The sequence below is a fragment of the Aotus nancymaae genome, unplaced genomic scaffold (genome assembly GCF_030222135.1).
Source record: "Aotus nancymaae isolate 86718 unplaced genomic scaffold, 86718_ANA_hifiasm-v0.15.2.pri h1tg000059l, whole genome shotgun sequence".
Lineage (NCBI taxonomy): Eukaryota > Metazoa > Chordata > Mammalia > Primates > Aotidae > Aotus > Aotus nancymaae.
In genome coordinates, this window is record NW_026988473.1 from 2,645,316 (window position 1) to 2,666,960 (window position 21,645).

Below are 21,645 nucleotides of genomic sequence, written 5' to 3' on the forward strand. Positions count from 1 at the left end.
GGGTGAGCCACCACACCCTGCCTATTTTTATTTTTATTTTTGAGACACAGTCTCACTCTGTTGCCCAGCCTGGAGTGTAATGGCAGGATCTCCTCTCACTGCACCCTCCGCCTCCCGGGTTCAAGCAATTCTCCTGCCTCTCCTGAGAGGCTAGGATTACAAGTGTCTGCCACCAAGCCCAGCTAATTTTTTGTGGTATTTTTAGTAGAGATGGGGTTTCACCATGTTGGCCAGGTTGGTCTTGAACTCCTGACCTCAAGTGATCCACCCATCTTGGCCTCCCAAAGTGCTGGGATTACAGGTGTGTGCCAGGCCATTTTTTTAAAAAGATATGGGGATCTCCCCCTGTCACCCAGGCTGAAGTGCAGTGGCATCATCTTGGCTCATTGCAGCCTCAACTTCCAGGCGCAAGTAATCCTCCCACCTCAGCCTCCCAAGTAGCTGGGACTACAGGCATGCACAACCATGCCTAATTTTGTTGTGTAGTTCTTTTTTTTTTTTTTTTGGTAGAGATGAGGACGCATCCCCTCAGATGCAACCCCTCCCTCGCGGGGAGTTCGGACACACCCCCTTCGCTCGTGGGGGAGCTCGGACACACCCCCCCTCCCTCGCGGGGAGCTCGGACACACCCCCTTCCCTCGTGGGGGAGCTCGGACACACCCCCTCCCTTGCCGGGACCTCGGACACACCCCCTCCTTTGCCGGGAGCTCAGTCACAACCCCTCCCTCGCTGGGAGCTCGGACAAACCCCCTTCCCTCTCGGGGAGCTCGGACACACCCCCTCCTTTGCCGGGAGCTCAGACACACCCCCCCTCGTGGGGAGCTCGGACACACCCCCCCCTCCCTCGCGGGGAGCTCAGACACAGCCCCCCTCCCTCGCGGGGAGCTCAGACACACCCCCCCTCCCTCGCGGGGAGCTCGGACACACCCCCCCTCCCTCGACGGGAGCTCGGACACACCCCTCTCCCTCGAGGGGAGCTCGGACACACCCCCTCCTTTGCCGGGAGCTCAGACACACCCCACCCTCGTGGGGAGCTCGGACACACCCCCCTCCCTTGTGGGGAGCTCAGATATAGCCCCCCTCCCTCGCGGGGAGCTCAGACACACCCCCCTCCCTCGCGGGGAGCTCGGACACAACCCCTTCCCTCGCGGGGGAGCTCGGACACAGCCCCTCCCTTGCCGGGGAGCTCAGACACACCCCCTCCCTCTCGGGGAGCTCGGAGACACTCCCTCCCTCTCCAGGAGCTCGGACACACCCCCTCCCTCACCGGGAGCTCGGACAAACCCCCTTCCCTCGCGGGGAGCTCGGACACACCCCCCCTCCCTCGCGGGGAGCTCGGACACACCCCCTTCCCTCGTGGGGGAGCTCGGACACACCCCCTCCCCCGCGGGGGAGCTCGGACACACCCCCTCCCTTGCCGGGAGCTCGGACACAACCCCTCCTTTGCCGGGAGTTCGGACACACCCCCTTCCCTCGTGGGGGAGCTCGGACACACCCCCCCCTCCCTCGCGGGGAGCTCGGACACACCCCCGTCCCTCGTGGGGGAGCTCGGACACACCCCCTCCCTTGCCGGGAGCTCGGACACACCCCCTCCTTTGCCGGGAGCTCGGACACACCCCCTCCCTCTCTGGGAGCTCGGACACACCCCCTCCGTCGCGGGGCACTCGGACACACCCCCTTCCCTCGCGAGGGAGCTCCGACACAGCCCCTCCCTTGCCGGGGAGCTCGGACAAACCCCCTCCCTCTCGGGGAGCTCGGAGACACTCCCTCCCTCGCCGGGAGCTCGGACAAAGCCCCTTCCCTCGCGGGGAGCTCGGACACACCCCCTTCCCTCGTGGGGGAGCTCGGACACACCCCCTTCCCTCGTGGGGGAGCTCGGATACACCCCCTCAGTTGGGAGCTCGGACACACACCCTCCTTTGCCGGGAGTTCGGACACACCCCCTTCCCTCGTGGGGGAGCTCGGACACACCCCCTCCCTCGCCGGGAGCTCGGACACACCCCCCCTCCCTCGCGGGGAGCTCGGACACACCCCCTTTCCTCGTGGGGGAGCTCGGACACAACCCCTCCCCCGCGGGGGAGCTCGGACACACCCCCTCCCTTGCCGGGAGCTCGGACACACCCCTTCCTTTGCCGGGAGTTCGGACACACCCCCTTCCCTCGTGGGGGAGCTCGGACACACCGCTTCCCCCGCGGGGGAGCTCGGACACAACCCCTCCTTTGCCGGGAGCTCGGACACACCCCCTCCCTCGCTGGGAGCTTGGACAAACCCCCTTCCCTCTCGGGGAGCTCGGACACACCCCCTCCTTTGCTGGGAGCTCAGACACACCCCCCCCTCGTGGGGAGCTCGGACACACCCCCCCTCCCTTGCGGGGAGCTCGGACACAGCCCCCCTCCCTCGCGGGGAGCTCAGACACACCCCCTTCCCTCGCAGGGGAGCTCGGACACAGCCCCTCCCTTGCCGGGGAGCTCGGACACACCCCCTCCCTCTTGGGGAGCTCGGAGACACTCCCTCCCTCGCCGGGAGCTCGGACACACCCCCTCCCTCGCCGGGAGCTCGGACACACCCCCTCCCTCGCCGGGAGCTTGGACAAACCCCCTTCCCTCACAGGGAGCTCGGACACACCCCCCTCCCTCACAGGGAGCTCGGACACACCCCCCTCCCTCGAGGGGAGCTCGGACACACCCCCTCCCTCACGGGGGAGCTCGGACACACCCCCTCCCTTGCCCGGAGCTTCGACGTCACAGAGGCGCGCGGACCGTTGTCGACTTCACGCGGAGGTGTGTCGTCTAGTAGCTGGGTTGTCTTCTCTGCAGAGTGGAGCCCGGTAACCTCCACCTCCCGCTGCGTCCTGTGTGCTGCTGGCTGGAGAAGGTTAGGTAACAAACTCCGACCCAGCATAGTGTTTATGTGGGTCAAAAATAGAAAAAGTGTGTCCGGATGCTGGGGAGGTGGGAAGTTTCCTTCAGGCCAGGAGTTCAAGGGCAGCCTGGCAAAGTGGTGTGACCCCATTTCTGTAGCCCCACCTCAGCCTCCCAGCTACTTGAACCCCAAGGTTCAAGGCTGCAATGAGCTGTGATCCTACCACAGCACTCCAGCCTGCGAGAATGAGGTAAACTCTGTCTTAAAAACTAAAAAAAAAAAACTGTTCAAGCGTGCGACATTGGGGGACTGCTTAAAGAAAAATTGAGGCTGCCTGGGCCCTGTAATCCCAGCACTTTGGGAGGCCGAGGTGGGCAGATCACCTAAGGTCAGGAGTTCAAGACCAGCCCGGCCAACATGGTGAAACCCTGTCTCTACTAAAAATGCAAAAGTTAGCTGGGCATCGTGGTGGGCGCCTGTAATCCCAGCTACTTGGGAGGCTGAGGTAGGAGAATCACTTGAACTCAGGAGGCGGAGGTTGCAGTGAGTTGAGATTGCATCACTGTACTCCAGCCTGGGCAAGACTCTATCTGAGAAAAAGAGAAAAAAAAAAGGAGGCAAGGCCAGGCTTGGTGGCTCACGCCTGCAATCCCAGTACTTTGGGAGGCCAAGGCAGGTGGATCACTAGGCCAGGAGTTTGAGACCATCCTGACCAACATGGTGAAACCCCATCTCTACTAAAATACAAAAAGTTAGCCAGGCATGGTGGCATGTGCCTGTAATCCCAGCTACTTGGGACGCTGAGGCAGGGAAATCACTTGAACTCACTTGAGGCAGGGTAGGCAGAGGTTGCAGTAAGCTGAGATTGCTGAGATCGCGCCATTGCACTCCAGCCTGGGGACAGAGCGAGCCTCCATCAAGGAAGAAAGAGGAGAGGAGAGGGGGTAGGGGAGGAGAGAGGAGGGGAGGGGAGGGGAGGAGAAAGCTTGGAGGACAGGGGATGCTTCGGGAGCTACACACCAGGGCCCGTGCACCCTGCCAAGCCCTCCCAAGGGGAAAGGCTGTCTCTCTGAGGTTCTACCCACCCTCTGCATACATTTTTCCCTTTATTCAGCCATCCACAAGCACTCCATACCCTCAAGCCAGGAGCCCTGAGCAGGGAGGCAGCCCCAGGTGATGACCGTGCAGGGAGCTGAGCCACCACATGAGGGCAGCGGAGACGAGATCAGGATGGCGCAGGGTTAGGCCTTAGCATGGGGGTGGGGGGTGAGAAAACGGGCAGGGGGTGAGGCCAGGGGGCCTTGGAGTAGGCGGAGGCTGGAGAGTGGTCACCTGTCCACAGACTCTCCATTCATGTCACGTGACATTCGTTCATCCATGCAAGCATTTGTTCCTTTATTCATTTCTTCAGTTTGTTCTTGTAAGCCTGCCCCTCTTCCGTCCGTCCTTCCTTCCTTCTTTCCTTCCTCTCTTCCTCACTCTGTTCTTTTCCTTTTTTTTTTCCGAAGACGGGGTTTCACCATGTTGGTCAGGCTGGTCCTGAACTCCCGACCCTCAGGTGATCCGCCCTCCTTGGCCTCCAAAGTGCTTGGATTACAGGCGTGAGCCACTGCGCCCGGCCTGTTCTTTTCCTTCTGTCCCTTTGCTTTGTCCAGCCAGGTGATCTACTGGACATACCGTCCTGAGCCACAGCTGGGTGCCAGCCTGAGAGAGGGGCCTGAGTCACCCACAGGCTGCAAGTCCAGCAAAGCCTCAGTAAACAGTAAAACAGTAAACAGTACCCTGGCCAGGCGGACTGTGTGACCTGCGCCACCACTCTAAAAATAAATTCCAGGAAAACAGTGCGGTCCCAGGTTCAGCAATGTCTGAGATTCGGGGAGATTCCCTGCCGACCAGAGCCGATTTCTGTGGCCTGGTGACTAATCTCCCTCTCGCAGGAGCGTAAGCATAAGGCGGGGGTGAGGCTGGGGCTTGACATCAGATAGAATCTTGGCTGTGTCCTGCTGGCCTAAGACATGCCTCTGCCTCTGTCTGAGGCTCAGTTCCCAAATCTTTAAAATGAGGGGAAGCAGATCATCTGCTTGGTCTACCTTGTGGTCTGAGACCTGAAGGAAAATTGTGCAGCTGAGGTGTGCAGGCTGTCTGAGAACGGAGACACCCTGGCTTTGGGGTCAGGCCTGGACCCAAATTCTAGTTCAGCCTCTTACTAGCTGTGGATCTTACACCACAACTTAGCCTCTCTGGGCCTCAGGCCCCTCATCTGTGAAAGGGAGCTAAGAGTCCCTACCTCCTAGGGAACAGTGGCTACACATGGCTTGCAATCCATTAATGGGTGCTATTATTATTAGGAAATGCTCAGTGAAACTGTACAGGCTGACAGACGTCAAGTGTGTCATTACAGTGATTATCCCTATAGCAACCAAGGCCAAACGCCTCTGCCTCCCTCCACCCCCAGTCTGGCCCCACCTGCCTTCCAGCCTTGCCACCCAAGGCCTGATGACAGCAGCAGTGCGGAGGAAGATGCTGACAGCTGATCCAAGAGGGTGGGGCCCCTCCCACCACTCCTTGGGGTGGGGAGCCCTGCTCAGGAGCTACCTGCCCAGCCCGGTGCCAAGTCACTGCCCAGCCCTATGGCAGTTTCAGGGAGGAAGGGGCACCTGGAAGGCAGAGCTGTCCTGGGGAGGCTCCATCCAGCCTGTGGACCACAGCCCGGAGCGGGAGCCAGGCAGAGGAGTCAGGGAGCTGGGCTCTGCCTCTCCACATAGTGAGTGACTCCTGCCCCAGCTGCCTCTTTAGAACACAGTGAGTTCAAAGGAGGCTGAAGGTGCTTTTTCACCTGCCTGACTTTGAACCCCATGAGGGATGATATCATGACCAGCATAAATTAGGGGACAGCTGGGCGAAGTGGTTCACGCCTGTAATCCCAGCACTTTGGGAGGCTGAGGTGGGTGGATCACCTGAGTTCAGGAGTTCAAGACCAGCCTGGCCAACATGGTGAAACCCCGTCTCTGCTAAAAATACAAAAATTAGCCAGGTGCAATGGCACGTGTCTGTAGTCCCAGCTACTCAGGGGGCTGAGGCTGGAGGATCGCTTGAGCCAGGAGTTCTGGGCTGTAGTGCGCTATGCCGACTGGGTGTCCACACTAAGTTCGGCATCAATGTGATGACCTCCCGGGAGCAGGGACCACCAGGTTGCTTAAGGAGGGATGAACCGGCCCAGGTTGGAAACAGAGCAGGTCAAAACTCCCGTACTGATCAGTAGTGGGATCGCGCCTGTAAATAGCCACTGCACTCCAGCCCGGGCAACATAGTGAGAGCCTGTCTCTTAAAAAGAAATCGCTGGGCATGGTGGCTGGGGCCTGTAATCCCAGCTACTCAGGAGGTTGAGGAGGCAGGAGAATTGCTTGAACCCGGGAGGTGGAGATTGCAGTGAACCGAGATCGTACCATTGCACTTCAGCCTAGGAGACAAGAGCGAGACTTCGTCTCAAAAAATAAATAAATAAAAAATAAAAATAAATGAATAAATAGGCGGGACCTAACAACAACTGCTCCCTGTTCTTTTAAGCTTCAGTAGAAACAGTCCAAGATCTGGGAAGACCCTTGTGCCCATTTTTAAAAGATTTCAACTCCGGTCATTAGGAGAGGTGGAGAGATCAGGTGACAATGGGTTTCCAGTTCAACGCTGGATTTATTCCTGGCATCCAAAGTGCTCTTCTGTGCAAGCACCAGCTCCCCAGGCGAGCCTCACCCTCTGCTGGGGCGGCGGGGCAGCATTCCGCTCCGGCCTCCACGGCCTCGCACCTGTGGCAATCTCCTGTGGAACACCTTTTCCCTCCCCCACCTGACTGTCTCACTTTTTCCTCAATACTCTGAGGCTCTTTTCAGAAGGGTTTCCTGCCTCCTTCAACCTGGGCGAGGAGCTCCTTTCCCCTACTCCCGTCCTGCTGCCTGTCCCTGCCCTCGCTGTAGTTCTGATCACACTGATGGCCTGCCTGTCTACGGTTCTAGGCTGTGGGCTTCTCAAGGCAGGGCCTGGACTTGGTCTTGAACAGTTCAGGGTCCCCAGGCCCTTGGGCACCAGGGGGACATCTCACGGTGTGATAATAAGAAACATTCATACTTTATAGAGGGAAGGTTCCATCGCTTTCCTAGATCGTGACCAGCCAGTGTGAGCCAGGGGGCTGCCCAACTGCGGCAAAGCTTCCTCGTGCCGGTGGAGGGAGGGCCAGCCAGGCCTGGTAGGGCCGGTGACTGACCCATAAGTAGGTCATCCTCTTCCCACCTGGCAGGAAGCACCTGTGTTGTTCTCTGTCCTCAGGGCCCTGGAGAAATGCACAATTCATTCATTCATTCATTCATTTGGTAAAGGTCACTGGCTCCTGCCCGGGATCTGGGACCCAGCACTGGACACCCCCTCCCACTGTCACGGCTTGCTGTTTGTCCTCTCCCTTCCGACCTCCCGTGGCCCCAGCGCCGCCCGCACACAGTAGGTGCTCGGGCAGCGTTTCTTCAGGGGCCTAGCGGGCCTGGAGGGGAAGGGCCCCAGCCCAGCAGCCCGAGCCTCTCACCTGACTCTCGGGGCGCCCAGCTCGCACTTCCTCCCGCCGCCCCGCCCCTTCCACATTCCTGCCCCGCCGGGCCTGCCCCGCGCAGTCCCGGTCCCTGCGCCGCAGCCGCCTGCCCGCCCGCTCCTTGCCCGGCCCGGGATGACGGCGGCCCAGGCCGCGGGCGAGGAGTCCCCCCAAGGCGTGTGTTCCGTCAAGGTGGTCCTGGTGGGGGACGGCGGCTGCGGGAAGACGTCGCTGCTGACGGTCTTCGCCGATGGGGCCTTCCCCGAGGTGAGTGCCCCGCGCCCCCGCCTCGCCCGGTTCCTTTCGCGCGCCCGGGTGTGCACTGTCCGTGCCAGAGCGGCCCAGGTTGTGCGCCTGTCCCAGCGGGGCCTGGAGTCCAGGGCAGAGTTCTTCTCTCCATGCCATTGGGAATGAATTCTTCAGTGATGTTATCTGTAAAGCAGGAGGATGGCACCTACCTGGGAGGGGTGGCACAAGGACTGAATGAGGCAACCTGGGTGCACACAAGACCCTAAGACAGCACCTGGCCGCACAATTCCGCCAAGAGGGACTGAGGGCTCGGGAGCCGACTGCCTAGGTTCAAATTACGGCTTTGCAGCCCTGTATCCCTGGGCAAGTCCCCCAACCCCGCTGTGCCTATGTCCGTAACCACATCCAGGTGAGTGACAGTGCCCATCCACAGGGTCACCGTGACTGTGAGTTAACAGACGTCAAACACTCAGCCCCAGCCTGTGCACAGAAAGGACTCATGGAGAGTTGGCACATGTCCCTCTTGGGAAACATTGTCTCCCCTCCAGCTCTTGCCGCTGGAATGCACGTGCCATGGCTCTGTCGTGGAGGGCGGAGCTCGCCAGCTGTAGCCTCAGCTCTCCTCTTAGGAGCCCCGTGCCCCTTTTGTAACCTGCTTAGCTTCTCTGAGCCTCAGTTTCCTCACAATAGCCCCATGGGGTAGAGGGACTGTAGGGTGGTGGTGAGATGAGCCTGGGGAGGCTGATAGGCAGCTCCCGTGCGGTACCTGGCACGTCCTTGGCGCTGTGGGCATGCCCACTGTTAATCCTTCCTGACATGCTCACTGACTGCTCAGGCAGACTCCATGGGCACCAGGCAGTCCTTGCTCTGCCGCCTCTCAGCCCTGTTGTCCTGGGAGTCCACGGGGTTGCTCCCAGCATCTCTTCTTCCTCCTTTTTTTTTTTTTTTTTTTTTGAGACAGAGTCTCACTCTGTCACCCAGGCTGGAGTGCAATGGTGCAATCTCAGCTCACCGCAACCTCTGCCTCCCAGGTTCAAGTGATTCTCCTGCCTCAGCCTCCTGAGTAGCTGGGATTACAGGCACCTGCCACCATGCCTGGCTTATTTTTATATTTTTAATAGAGACGGGGTTTTGCCATATTGGCCAGTCTGGTCTCAAACTCCTGGCCTCAGCGATCTGCCTGCCTCAGCCTCCCAAAGTGCTAGGATTACAAGTGTGAGCCACCGTTTCCTCCTTTTCTTCCCAGCATCCTCTAAGCCCCTGGAGTTGTACAGGTGCTGGGGCACCTGAGCATAGGCAGAGCAGGTCGGGCCTATCTGGTTCTTATCACACTGTAGTTCTTATCATGCTGATGTCCTGCCTGTCTCTCACCCTTGGCTGTAAGCCCCGGGGCTGTGTTGGGCCCTGCCATGTGCTTTCTGCTGCAGCGGCATTGAGCCACTTTTTAGTAGCCTGTGGAGCTGATGTCACCTTCTTCAGCAAGTCACACATTTTTTTAAGTTTGGGAGAACATGTTTCTGAGCCCCTAGATGCTGCCCATGGGAACTCGACAATGATGGCACCCAGGGAAGAGCACCACAGAGGGACAGGCGGCCTACTCCCAGGGGAAGGCACCTGATGGGTGGGGGCTGGAAGGCTGGTGCCTCACCATCAGCTCTGAGATGTCCTTGATGGTGAGATCATCCCGATTTCAGAGCAGTTATGATGTGGAAATGGGCATCTTGCAGTTGGTAAGATGTGAATGCTTTGAGGGACATTCTGGAGCTGGCCAGAAATGTGGGGAGGCCATGCTTGTCACCAGGGGGATGGGCTGGACTTGTCCAGGCTCTTCTCTTGTCCGAGGGCCCTGGATTCCCAGGAACAGGAGAGCCATTTTAAAGAATGCACAAGGGGCCAGGTGCGGTGGCTCATGCCTGTAATCCCAGCTCTCTGGGAGGCCAAGGCGGGCAGATCACCTGAGGTCAGGAGTTCAAGACCAGCCTGGCCAACATGGTGAAACCCTGTCTTTACCAAAAGTACAAAAAAAATTAGCCAGACACAGTGGCACACACCTGTAATCTCAGCTACTTGGGAGGCTGAGGCAGGAGAATCGCTTGAACTCAGGAAGCAGAGGCTGAGGTTGTGGCATTGGAAAGAAGAAAGAAAGGCACACAAGCAAGCAAGAAAGAAAGAGAGAAATAAAAAGAGAGAGAAAGAAAGAGATAACCCACAATGTCTTAGAGCTGGAAAGGCTCCATTTTGCAGATGGGAAAACTGAGTCCAGAGCCCAGAGGCTTGCCTGACGCACATGGCCCAGCGGTGGCAGCACTGATCTGGAGCCCAGGTCTTCCCACTCCCGATCAGGGCATTCTCCACAGCCCCCCATGCTCTGCCTGCTGGACCCAGCCTCCTCCTGTCCCTGTTCCTGGCACCAAACTCCTCCTTCAGATAGCCCTCGAAGCACAAAGGGCCAGCAGCTAGGAGTCTGGAGTCCATCTCCCAGACTTCCTGCACACAGCAAAGGGCCAAGAGCAGCCTGAGGATTTTGAGGGACGTCAGTGACCCTCACCTAGCTGTGGCCCAACCCCGGATTCAGAGCAGCAGGGGAGGGCAAGACGGAGAGAGCTCCTGGGGCGAGGAGAACCCCAGGTTTGGGTGTCAGCCTCTGCCCAGTCCTGGCTGGCATTTGGGGCTGCAACCATTCCCACAGGCTCAAAGCCTGGCAGCCCCCACACCAGCATGTGGATAGGAGGTGGTGGGGAGCACCGGGCCCTGCTGGCTAGAACCCCCTGAGTCCTTCCTGGTTTGTACTTGGACTCCCATGTGTGTCCTAACCAGGGATACCCTGACACCCCCTCTTGAGCGGGGTCCCCTATCTTGGTAATGATCTATTTTCTGTCTGTGAGCTCCTGGAGGGCAGACCCAAGCCTGAGTCATCTTTGTCCTGGTCCAGCACAGGCCCAGCCCTTCTTTTTCAGCTGAGGACGGCTTAACAGATAAGATTAGGCGCCATTGGTCCCATGGACAGAGGGTGACGCTGCCTGGGGGTCAAAGAACAACACGACAAAAGGTACAGACAGAGTCTCTAGGATGATGTCTAGAGTGGGGGAAAGGGCTGTGACAGTTACAAGCCAGAGGGGAAACCCAGCCCCTTTCTGTCTCCAGGAACTGGAGTTGGTAATCTCAGGAAATGCAGGTGGCTGGGGACAGAGCCTGGTCTCTGGAACCACAAAGACCTGGCTCTGTCACTAGCCAGCTGTCCAGTGTGTCACCTTGAGCAAGTAATTTCCTCTCTCTGGCATCATCAGAAAGTGGAGGTGGTACTGATGTTCCAAGCTTGCAAGGATCAGAGATGGTGCCAGCCAGTACACAGCCACACACAGAAGATCCTTAGAGAATGGTGGTGACGAGGTCATTGCCATGGGCATTTGCAAAACACTGAAACATGCGCCCCAAGAGATTCCCAGCAGGCTGCCCTGCAGCTCAGATTAAGAAGTTGAGTGAGTGGGTGGTCAAGCTGGGAGCTCAGATGCAAGCGCACCAGTGCCCTTCATAATGACAGGCCCCTGCTCTAGGACAAAGATCAGAAGCTGGTGAGGGTCTGGGGGTATTAGTCCATTTTCACACTGCTATAAAGAGCTACCTGAGACTCGGTAATTTATGAAGAAAAGAGATTTAATTGACTCATAGTTCTGCATGGGTGGGGAGGCCTCAGAAGCTTACAATCATGGTGGAAGGTGAAGCGGAAGCAAGGCACGTCTTACGCGGGGTGGCAGGAGAGGGAACGAGAAAAGAGGGAAGTGCCACATTTTTAAACCATCAGATCTCGTAAGAAGATTACCACTATTGGCCAGGCATGGTGGCTCACACCTGTAATCCCTGCACTTTGGGAGGCCGAGGCTGGCAGATCACTTGAGGTCAGGAGTTTGAGACCAACCTGGCCAACATTGTAAAACCCCATCTCTACTAAAAATACAAAAATTAGCCAGGTGTGGTGGCACACCTATAATCCCAGCTACTTGGGAGGCTAAGGCAGGAGAATCGCTTGAACCTTAGAGGCAGGGGTGCAGTGAGTAAGATCGCTCTTACTGCACTCCAGCCTGACTCGTCAAAAAAAAAAAAAACCCTCACTATCACAAGAATAGCATGGGGGAAACCACCCATGATACAATCACCTCCCACCGCATCCCTCCCTCCATACGTGGGGATTACAATTTGAGATGAGATTTGGGTAGGGACGCACGGCCAAACCGTATCACTGGAGAAGGTAATATTTCTGGAAGGATGGATGGGGGCTGGTGTGGACACGGCTCCTGGCCACCAGCGTTCCCGTTGGTGGGTGTTTATGTTGGGGCCTCACCTGTCAGTCCATCCTCCCTCCCACATCATGGGGTGACACTCTTCCCCTTTAACCAGTGAGGGGACCGTCCTAAGGTCACATAGCTGGTAAGTGCCAGGGCCAAGTCTTAAGCCAGGCACATCTAAACCCAAAAGCTAGCGCTCCTAGCTATCAGGTCACACTGCCCACCACAAGGCAAAGGGCCTGAAGGAGGGCGCCCTGAGCAGGCAAGGGAGGATGGCGAGGTGGGTGAGGCCCTTGTCTGTTCCTGTTGGTTCCTCTTGGTAGAGGGAGTGACAGCATGTCTAGAGTCTGGGGTGGGGCCAGCCCTTACCTCAAGGCCATCCTGACGTCTCCGTCTTCCTCAGCTGCCCACTCTGGGACCTGCCTTTCTCCCCACCTCACTCCCTGCAGCTTCCCTGGAGGATGGTGCTGACCCACTGCTCAGGTGCTGCCCCTCCCAGCTGGCCAGAGCCTGACTCAGAGGGCCAGCGGGCAGGCAGGCAGGCACAAAATTCTCCTGAGTCATAGGCAGGTGGGGGCCCCACCCAGCATGCGAAGGGAAGAGGATAGGGGCCCCCCAGACTGTGGCCCCACCAACCGGCCCTGAGCAGTCAGTCGAGGCCTAGGGACCCAAAAGCAGGCAGCCCAGCATGCCCCTTGAAGCAAAGGGCACAGGTTATGGCAGAGTTTTGCAAATGTCTTTACCTGTTGTGCAGACCCATCTTGCAAAAGCTTCCTCTTCATTCCTGCATTTTCATCTATGTACGAAACCTGGCCTGTTGCCCATTCCTCTCACCTTCATGGCAAGGCAGTCAGCTTAGGCTGGGCAGGGCTGGAGTGAGGGGCCTCTGTCCTGAGTGACCTCCTCCCAAGCCCAGGCAGAACAAAGAAGAAAGCCCAAACGTGGGGCACTGGGCTGGGCGTGGTGGCTCACACCTGTAATCTAGCACTTTGGGAGGCCAAGGCAGGTGGATCTCGTGAGTCCAGGAGTTTAAGACCAGTCTGGGCAACATGACAAGATCCCATCTCTACGAAAAATTACTTTGGGAGGCCAGGGTGGGTGAATTGCTTGAGTTCAGGAGTTTGAGACCAGCCTGGCAACATGGCAAAACTCTGTCTCTACAAAGAAGAAAAAGATACATAAAAATAATATGTATGAAAAAGCAAAAAGAGAAAAAACATAAAAACAAAAACAGGCTGGGCGTCGTGGCTGACGCCTGTAATCTTAGCACTTTGGGAGGCCAAATCCAGTGGATCACAAGATTAAGAGATCAAGACAATCCTGGTTAACATGGCGAAACCCTGTCTCTACTAAAAATACAAAAAATTAGCTGGGCATGGTGTCACACTCCTGTAGTCCAGCTACTTGGGAGGCTGAGGCAGGAGAATCGCTTGAACCAGGAGGTGGAGGTTCCAGTGAGCCAAGATCGCACCACTGCACTCCAGCCTCAGCGACAGAGCAAGATCCCATCTTAAAAAAAAGGGGGGGTGTCTTGTTTGGATTGTGAGAGGTTGAGAGGCAAGAGAAGAACCCCAAAAAGCTGCGAGTTCCCCAGCGAAGAACCCCAAAAAGCTGCGAGTTCCCCAGCGCAGGGATTGAGTCTTTCGTTGCCTGCTTCCGAGTGTCTAGAACTGGACCTAGAGAAGGTGCTAATGCTGCTGAGCAAATAGATGAACGAACGAAACAAGGAATGAATCAACATGGAGGTTAATGTCGTTCTAGGAAGAGGGGACAACAGAAATGGAAGTCCCAACGATATGTGCCCGTGGTCCCAGCTCTCGGGAGGCAGAGGCAGGAGGATTGTTTGGGGCTGCATTGAGCTATGATGGTGCCTTTGAATAGCTGCTGCACTCCAGCCTCAGAAACACAGGGAGACCCTTCTCTAAAAAAAAGGAAAAAACCCTGCCCTTCTCCAGAGGGCAATGATAAAAATAACGTAGCTGGAATGTAGATGTGCTGATTTTATGCCAGGCCCTGAGCTAAGTGCTCCGCATGGAATACCTCACTGAATCCTTATAGCAGGTGGCACTGTGGTAGGGACTTTTATTTTTGAGACGGAGTCTTGCTCTGTCACCCAGGCTGGAGTGCAATGGTTCGATCTCGGCTCACTGCAACCTCTGCCTCCTGGGTTCAATTGATTCTCCTGCTTCAGCCTCCTGAGTAGCTGGGACTACAGGTGCATGCCACCGCGCCTGGTTAATTTTTCTATTTTTAGTAGAGACGGGGCTTCACCATGTTGGCCAGGCTGGTCTCAAACTCCTGACCTCAGGTGATCTGCTCACCTCAGCATCCCAAAGTGCTGAGATTACAGGTGTGAGCCACAACACCCAGCCTTTTTTTCTTTTTTTTTTGAGACAGAGTCTCGCTCTGTCACCTAGGATGGAGTGCAGTGGCACAATCTTGGCTCACTGCCACCTCTTGGTCCCAAGCGATTCTCGTGCCTCAGCCTCTTGAATAGCTGGAATTACAGACAGGCACCACCATGCCTGGCTAATTTTTGTATTTTCAGTAGAGATGGGGTTTCATCACATTGGCCAGGCTGGTCTTGAACTCCTGGCCTCAAGTGATCTGCCCACCTCGACCTCCTAAAGTGCTGGAATTACAGGGGTGAGCCACGGTGCCCGGCCTGTAGGGACTTTTTTTTTTTTTTTTTTGAGATGGAGTTTCACTCTTGTTACCCAGTCTGGAGTGCAATGGCGCGATCTCGGCTCACCGCAACCTCCGCCTCCTGGGTTCAAGCAATTCTCCTGCCTCAGCCTCCTGAGTAGCTGGGACTACAGGCACACGCCACCATGCCCAGCTAATTTTTGTATTTTTAGTAGAGACGAGTTTCACCTTGTTGACCAGGATGGTCTCAATCTCTTGACCTCATGATCCACCTGCCTCGGCCTCCCAAAGTGCTAGAATTATAGGCGTGAGCCACCAAGCCCGGCCTTTTTTATTTTTTAATTTATTATTATTATTTTTTTAAAGACGGGGTTTCACCATGTTGGTCAGGCTGGTCTTGAACTCCTGACCCCAGGTGATCCGCCCGCCTTGGCCTCCAAAGTGCTTGGATTACAAGCATGAGCCACCACGCCCGGCCGGTAGGGACTTTTAATATTCCCATTTCACAGCCGGGCGCTGTGGCTCATGCCTGTAATCCTAGCACTTTGGGAGGCCGAGGTAGGTGGATCACCTGAGGTCAGGAGTTCAAGACCAGCCTGGCCATCATGGTGAAACCCCATCTTAAAAAAAAAAAAAAAAATCCCATTTCACAACTGATAACAAAGCTGGGGAGGTTCAAGGCCTTGCAAAAACAGACAGCCTCTAGCCCGCCACCCAGGCAGGCCAAGGAAGAGGCTTCTCAGAAACAACTGCACTGCACTGACCCACGGAGGGGGCGGCGCCGTGAGCAGTCCAGGGTCCGCGCCTCTCAGAAGCGTCCTCACAGGCTGCCCTGCCCTGCCCTGCTTCTCCTCAGAGCTACACCCCCACGGTGTTTGAGCGACACCTGATCAACCTGCAAGTGAAAGGCAAGCCTGTGCACCTCCACATCTGGGACACAGCAGGTGGGTGTGCAGGGGTGGTGGCAGGGCCCCAGATGTCCCCCAGATGCCTGGGACAGACTCCGCTCTGCCTTCTTCTGAACCAGGGAGGCCAGCCAGTCTCCAAGGGACAGGTGTGGGCCAGGAGTCGGCCCAGGAACCTGAGCCCTCCTTGCCTCTGCAGCCATGTCCACCTGTCCCCCCAGCACCCCAGGGCTGCCCGCTACGTCTGGAGGCAAGCATGAATCCAGGGCTTCGCTTTTAGGACTGCTCTTGGCCTTCTGAGCACTCCTCCCTGCTTTTAGCTTCTGTAAGATCTGCCTGTCCGTGTGGCCTCTGCCCTCCAGCCTCCTGACCTTGCCTATTCAAGGGTGAGCTCTAAGCTAAACTCAGGGCATCCCAGCAGCCCTCTTAGTTGGACAGGCTAAGATGTCTTTGCCAGGTTCCGACCTACCCCTCATGTCTCACTCCTAAGCTCAGGGCAAAGCTGGCTTCTGAGCAGTTGTCCCCAGTTCCTCCAGGTGGCGCCAGGCCTGACCTCTGCCTTGCCCGGCATCCCTTCCAGACATTCCGCAGGCAGCGGTGAGCACTGCCCCAAGCAGGCACTCACATAGAGTAGCCACCTCAGAGCCAAATTTGTGCCAGACTCTGAGGCACAAAACTAGGCCCTGTCCCCAGAAGCTCCCCATCTGATGGGGTGACTTCCTGACATTGGGGCGGTGCTGATAGGGGCCAGGAGCCCTGAAGGCAGTGACCACCCCCACTCTGCCCAGGGCAAGATGACTACGACCGCCTGCGGCCCCTGTTCTACCCTGACGCCAGCGTCCTGCTGCTCTGCTTCGATGTCACCAGCCCGAACAGCTTTGACAACGTCTCTGCCCGGGTAGGTACTGGGATGCAGGGAGGCATAGCCCCCTAGCTAGGCCACTCGGCTCTGCCACCCACCCTTGACCCAGCTGACTGTCAGAGGTTGGCAGGCCCGAGATGACATTGAGTCCAGAGCCTCTGACGTATATATGGGGAAACTGAGGCCCAGAGTGGGGCAGTGGCTTGCCCAGGGTCCCTGGCACAGGGATTTGGTGGCAGCATCTGCCCTTCTGACTCCCAGTACAGTGCTCCTTGCCTACGATAGGCTGCAGACGCCAAACGCTGTGGCTCTTCCCACTTCGAGTCTGCCTGAGGTTGCTGGTGGCCCAGAGGCTCCTGCATCTCCACAGCCTGCGCCTGCCCGAGGCACGAGAAACGTCAAGTCAGAGTCCAGCAGCTCTTCGTGGCTGCTGGTTCTCAGAGGCTGCCCACGGGCATCAGGGATGTGGCCCTTTGAGTTCCTCTCTGCTCTAGCTATCTTTAGCCATGGCACAGCCCCTCACCCACTGCTGCCAGGGCCTCCGAGGTTCTGCCGGGTACAATCTGTGATAGTATTTGCAACAACAACAACACCGATGGCGACAATTTTAAGGACTGACCACGTGCCAGGCACTGCCCTGGGAACTTGAATGTATTTACTCATTTACCCACCCCGGCCAACCTTATGGAGTATTATTATTCCTGGATCCATTCACTCACCACAGATATACATCTATTAAAGTGGTAACACTGGATTTGAACCCAGGCAGCCTGCTCCACCCATTCATTCAGAACGAATGATTGAGCACATCCGTCCGCCAGGTGCTGTTCTGGGCACTGGGGACCAGGAGAGACGGTGGTGCCTGGGACCAGGGTGCTAGCCGTGGGGGTGGCAAGGAAGGGGTTGATTCTGAATCAATCTAGAAGGCGAAGTTTGCTGATGATCAGGGTTTGCTGATGGATTGGAGGTGGATAGGAGGGAGGAATTTTTACCAGAGCAGCTGGAAGGTGGAGTCGCCCTTGCCTAGAATGAGGAGCAAGCTGGGGACGGGGAGTGGGATGGGGAGAAGGCAGGTCTGCTGGACATCCTAGTGGAGGTGTCCAGCAGGCAGTGCAAGGCATGCGTCTGCAATTCGTCCGAGCAGGCAGGCCTGTTGGGCTGCCTAAATGCAACTGCACGTTTAGAAGTTACAGGTGCAGTAAAGCCTGGGGGAGGCCACTCAGGGAGGGAGAGCAGCTAGAGGAGAGCAAAGTCTACAGCCTGAGCCCCAGGGAGAGGAGGAGGAGGACAAGGCCCCATAAGACCTAGGAGAACCAGGAGAGTGGGGTCCTGGGGTGAAGTGCAGGCTTGGTCAGGCAGGAGGGAGTGATGCCCAGAGTCAAGGCTGTTGAGGGATCCGGTAGGAGCAGGGCTGAGGATTCAGTGCTGGTGGCTGGGTGCAGTGGCTCATGCCTTGTAATCCCAGCACATTGGGAGTCCGAGGTGGGTGGATCATTTGAAGTCAGGAGTTTCAGACCAGCCTGACCAACATGGCAAAACCCCGTCACTACTAAAAATACAAAACTGAGCCAGGCGTGGTGGCAGGCACCTGTAGCCCCAGCTACTCAGGAGGCTGAGGCAGGAGAATCGCTTGGACCCGGGAGGCGGAGGCTGCAGTGAGCCGAGATCACACCACTGCACTCCAGCCTGGGTGACAGAGTGAGGCTCCGTCTCAAAAAAAGCAGATTCACTACTGGGTTAAGTAGGAGGCACCAAGGAGACCTTTTTCACTAACACTTTGGTGGATGGGTGGGGTGTGGGATCTGCCAGCGACCCCACGAAGGCCCCATGTGGTTCCAGGAATGAGGTAGTTTGACGCCTTTTTTTTTTTTTTTTTTTGAGACGAAGTCTCACTCTGTCGCCCAGGCTGGAATGCAGTGGTGCAATCTCGGCCACGCCTCCTGGGTTCAGGCTATTCTCCTGCCTCAGCCTCCTGAGTAGCTGGGATTACAGACTCCTGCCACCATGCCTGGCTAATTTTTGTATTTTTAGTAGAGACAAGGTTTCACCATGTTGGCCAGGCTGGTCTCAAACTCCTGGCCTCAAGTATCTGCCCATCTCAGCATCCCAAAGGGCTGGGATTACAGGCTTGAGCCACCAAGCCCAGCCAATGCCAATTTTTATTGGGCAAGTTTGAGACCTGAGCCGGCAGACTCGGTGCTCCTGGAGATAGAAAGCCCCCTCTCCGGATTCCCGGCCCCCCACCTGCAGTCCAGGCTGAAATAACTGGGGAATGGTGGCCTCACATTTCGCAGAGCAGCCTTCCCTCCACCAGGCAAGCAGTTGAGGCAGACAGCTGCTGCAAACATTTTATGAGCAGATTTATTTACTTATTTATTCATTTTGAGACAGAGTCTCTGTCACCCAACCTGGAGTGCAGTGGCTCCATCTCAGCTCACAGCAACCTCTGCCTCCCAGGTTCAAGTAATTCTCCTCCCTCAGCCTCCCCAAGTAGCTGAGACTACAGGCGCGTGACATCACGCCTGGCTAATTTTTTTTTTTTTTTGAGATGGAATCTCTCCCTATCACCCAGGCTGGAGTGCAGTGGCGCGATCTTGGCTCACAGCAACCTCTGCCTCCTGGGTTCAAGCAATTCTCCTCCCTCAGCCTCCCAAGTACCTGGGATTACAGGTGCATACCACCACACCCAGCTAATTTTTTGTATTTTTAGTAGAGTCAGGGGTTTCACCACGTTGGCCAGGCTGGTCTCGAACTCGTGACCTCAGGTGATCCACCCGCCCCGGCCTCCCAAAATGCTGGGATTGCAGGCATGAGCCACCACACCTGGCCAGATTTATTCTCAAAGGATCACTTCTTTTCTTATATATTTTGCCCAGTTTAGGGGGTGGCCGTGAGGGCCCTTACTCAGCAGAGAGGCAGGATTCTAGAAGGGCAGGAGCCCCACCCCTAGGCTTAAATCCTGCCATTTCCAGCCAAGGCCGAGTTACATTGCCTCTCTGTGCCTCAGTTACCACATCTGTACAGTGGGATTGGTTATGAACTTGCTGCCGGGGACTTGGGGGATTAATGGGTCCATGTGTGTAAATTCTTAGATGAGAGTCTGGTACTGAGTAGTTTCTCCCTAGATGCTGGCTGTGCAGATTACCAATATCAGAGTGCAGGCTGGGGAGCGGGAGAGTGGCCCACTGAGAGGGCCAGAACTCTCCAGGGCTCACACACGCCCCCTCGCCCCCCTGCAGTGGTACCCAGAAGTGAATCATTTCTGCAAGAACGTGCCCATCATCGTCGTGGGCTGCAAGACTGACCTGCGCAAGGACAAATCACTGGTGAACAAGCTCCGAAGAAACGGGCTGGAGCCTGTGACCTACCACAGGGTAGGAAACCCAGCCTGAGGTGGGAGTGGGTGACTCGGGGAGGGGACCTCTGGATGCCTCTCAGTGGCACCAGGCATCCAGCACACTCAGGGTGTAGGTCAGAGCAGGGGTCGTCTTAGAGGCTGTCAGGTCAGGAACTTCCAGCACTTGGAAATGGTCCCTAGAATACCCTGGGAGCCTCTGCCAGCAGAAGGTAGAACAAGGAAGTAGGCATATCAGAGTCAGTTCCACCAACCTGAGGCCCAGAGAGGAGGCCTAGGCAGGCACCCACATATTCAGACTGTTGGTCCCTCTCTGCTACACGCTTGGGTCCATGGGAAGTTCATTTCTTGGTGCCCTGAGAGGCAAAGAGGCCCAGCACAGAACAGAGGTAAGAAACACAATGAAGGCCAGGCACGATGGCTCATGCCTGTGAATTTGGGAGGCTGAGGCTGGAGAATTATTTGAGTCCAGGAGTTTGAGACCAGCCTGGGCAACATAGGGAGACCCTATCTCTACAAAAAAAGTAAAAAAAATAGTGGGGCATGGTGGCCACACCCCTGGTCCCAGCTACTTGGGAGGCTGAGGCGGGAGGATCCCTCGAGTCCAGAAGTTCCAGGTTACAGTGAGCCGTGATTTGCACCACTGCATTCCAGCCTGGACAACTGGGCAACAGAATAAGACCCTGTCTCGAAAAAAAAATAAATAAATTTTAAAAAGGCCAGGCACGGTGGCTCACACCTGTAATCCCAGTACTTTGGGAGGCCGAGGCAGGAGGATCATTTGAGGTCAAGAGTTCCAGACCACCCTGGGTAAAATAGTGAGACCCCATCTCTACCCAAAATACAAAAAATAAGCCAGGTGTGGTGGCAGGCACCTGTAGTCCCAGCTACTCTGGAGGCTGAAGCAGGAGAATCACTTGAACTGGGGAGGCGGATTTGCAGTGAGCTGAGATCATGCCACTGCGTTCCAGCCAGGACAAGTACCTGAGGGTGCTTGGGCAGCCAGGGTACGGGAGCTGTGGGTGCCCGGCAGACCCCACCTTCCACTCTTGTCCAGGGAAGGAAGCCAGGACGTGAGCACCGCCCAGTGCCGCCCTCACGGCAGCCCTGTCCACCTCTCCCTGTAGGGCCAGGAGATGGCGAGGTCCGTGGGCGCGGTGGCCTACCTTGAGTGCTCGGCTCGGCTCCATGACAATGTCCACGCCGTCTTCCAGGAGGCGGCCAAGGTGGCTCTCAGCAGCCGCAGTCGCAACTTCTGGCGGCAGATTACCCAGGGCTTTTGCGTGGTGACCTGAGCGGCGCCTGGCGTCCCAGCGGCGCAGGAAGGGGCTGGGCACTGACCTGCTGCTGAGCTGGCTGAGCTGGACCTGGTCCCCAGGCTGTGACCGCCGAACTGCACCGCAACAGACGGGTGCCACCAAGGCCAGGCCTTGGGAGTCCTGGCCTGAGAAAGGAGGTTCCTGGGCCCACCTACCCTGTGGAGGGCTCGCCCTGTGGTGCCCGGGAATCACTCACTGACCCAGGTACCAGCTCCCGATCGACATCCTGGAGCTGCCTGTGCAGGCTGATGCCCCCTCGTGGCTGCTCCCAGGGCTGCATCTGCCAGGACCTAGTGTTCTTAAGGACCCTCCTGCCAGAACCCACACCTGGCCCCTTCCCACCTGTCATACTGGTAACTGTAACAATGAAACTGACATCATTTGTCATTTTGTCATGCCTCTTATTTCAAAGCAGCTTTACACACACCTTCCAAGGTGGGTAAGAGCCCACCCTATCTAGGCACTGGGATGGGACTCCTTGGATCCAAACCAAGCTTTATTGCTTCCGTGACCTTGGGCAAGTTCTTCTGGGCCTCAGCTTCCTCACCTGTGAAATGAATCACAGACTAAGCCATGGAGCTTTTGGATGAG

The 21,645-nt window shown here is 56.8% G+C and overlaps 1 protein-coding gene across 1 annotated transcript; it reads left to right on the forward strand.

The window, feature by feature from the left end:
* Positions 1-7,515: 7,515 nt before the first annotated feature.
* LOC135270144 (rho-related GTP-binding protein RhoD) lies at positions 7,516-21,434 on the forward strand. The gene is made up of 5 exons (XM_064365443.1): positions 7,516-7,702; positions 15,470-15,557; positions 16,307-16,416; positions 19,620-19,754; positions 20,863-21,434. The coding sequence occupies exons 1-5, from the start codon at positions 7,571-7,573 to the stop codon at positions 21,028-21,030; spliced, it is 633 nt and encodes a 210-aa protein (XP_064221513.1). The 5' UTR covers positions 7,516-7,570; the 3' UTR covers positions 21,031-21,434.
* The last annotated feature ends 211 nt before the right edge of the window (positions 21,435-21,645 follow it).

Coding starts and splice junctions, on each gene's coding strand:
- LOC135270144 (XM_064365443.1), top strand. CDS start 7,571: ATGACGGCGGCCCAGGCCGCGGGCGAGGAGTCCCCCCAAGGCGTGTGT. Junction 7,703..15,469: donor CCGATGGGGCCTTCCCCGAG/GTGAGTGCCCCG, acceptor GCTTCTCCTCAG/AGCTACACCCCCACGGTGTT. Junction 15,558..16,306: donor CCACATCTGGGACACAGCAG/GTGGGTGTGCAG, acceptor CACTCTGCCCAG/GGCAAGATGACTACGACCGC.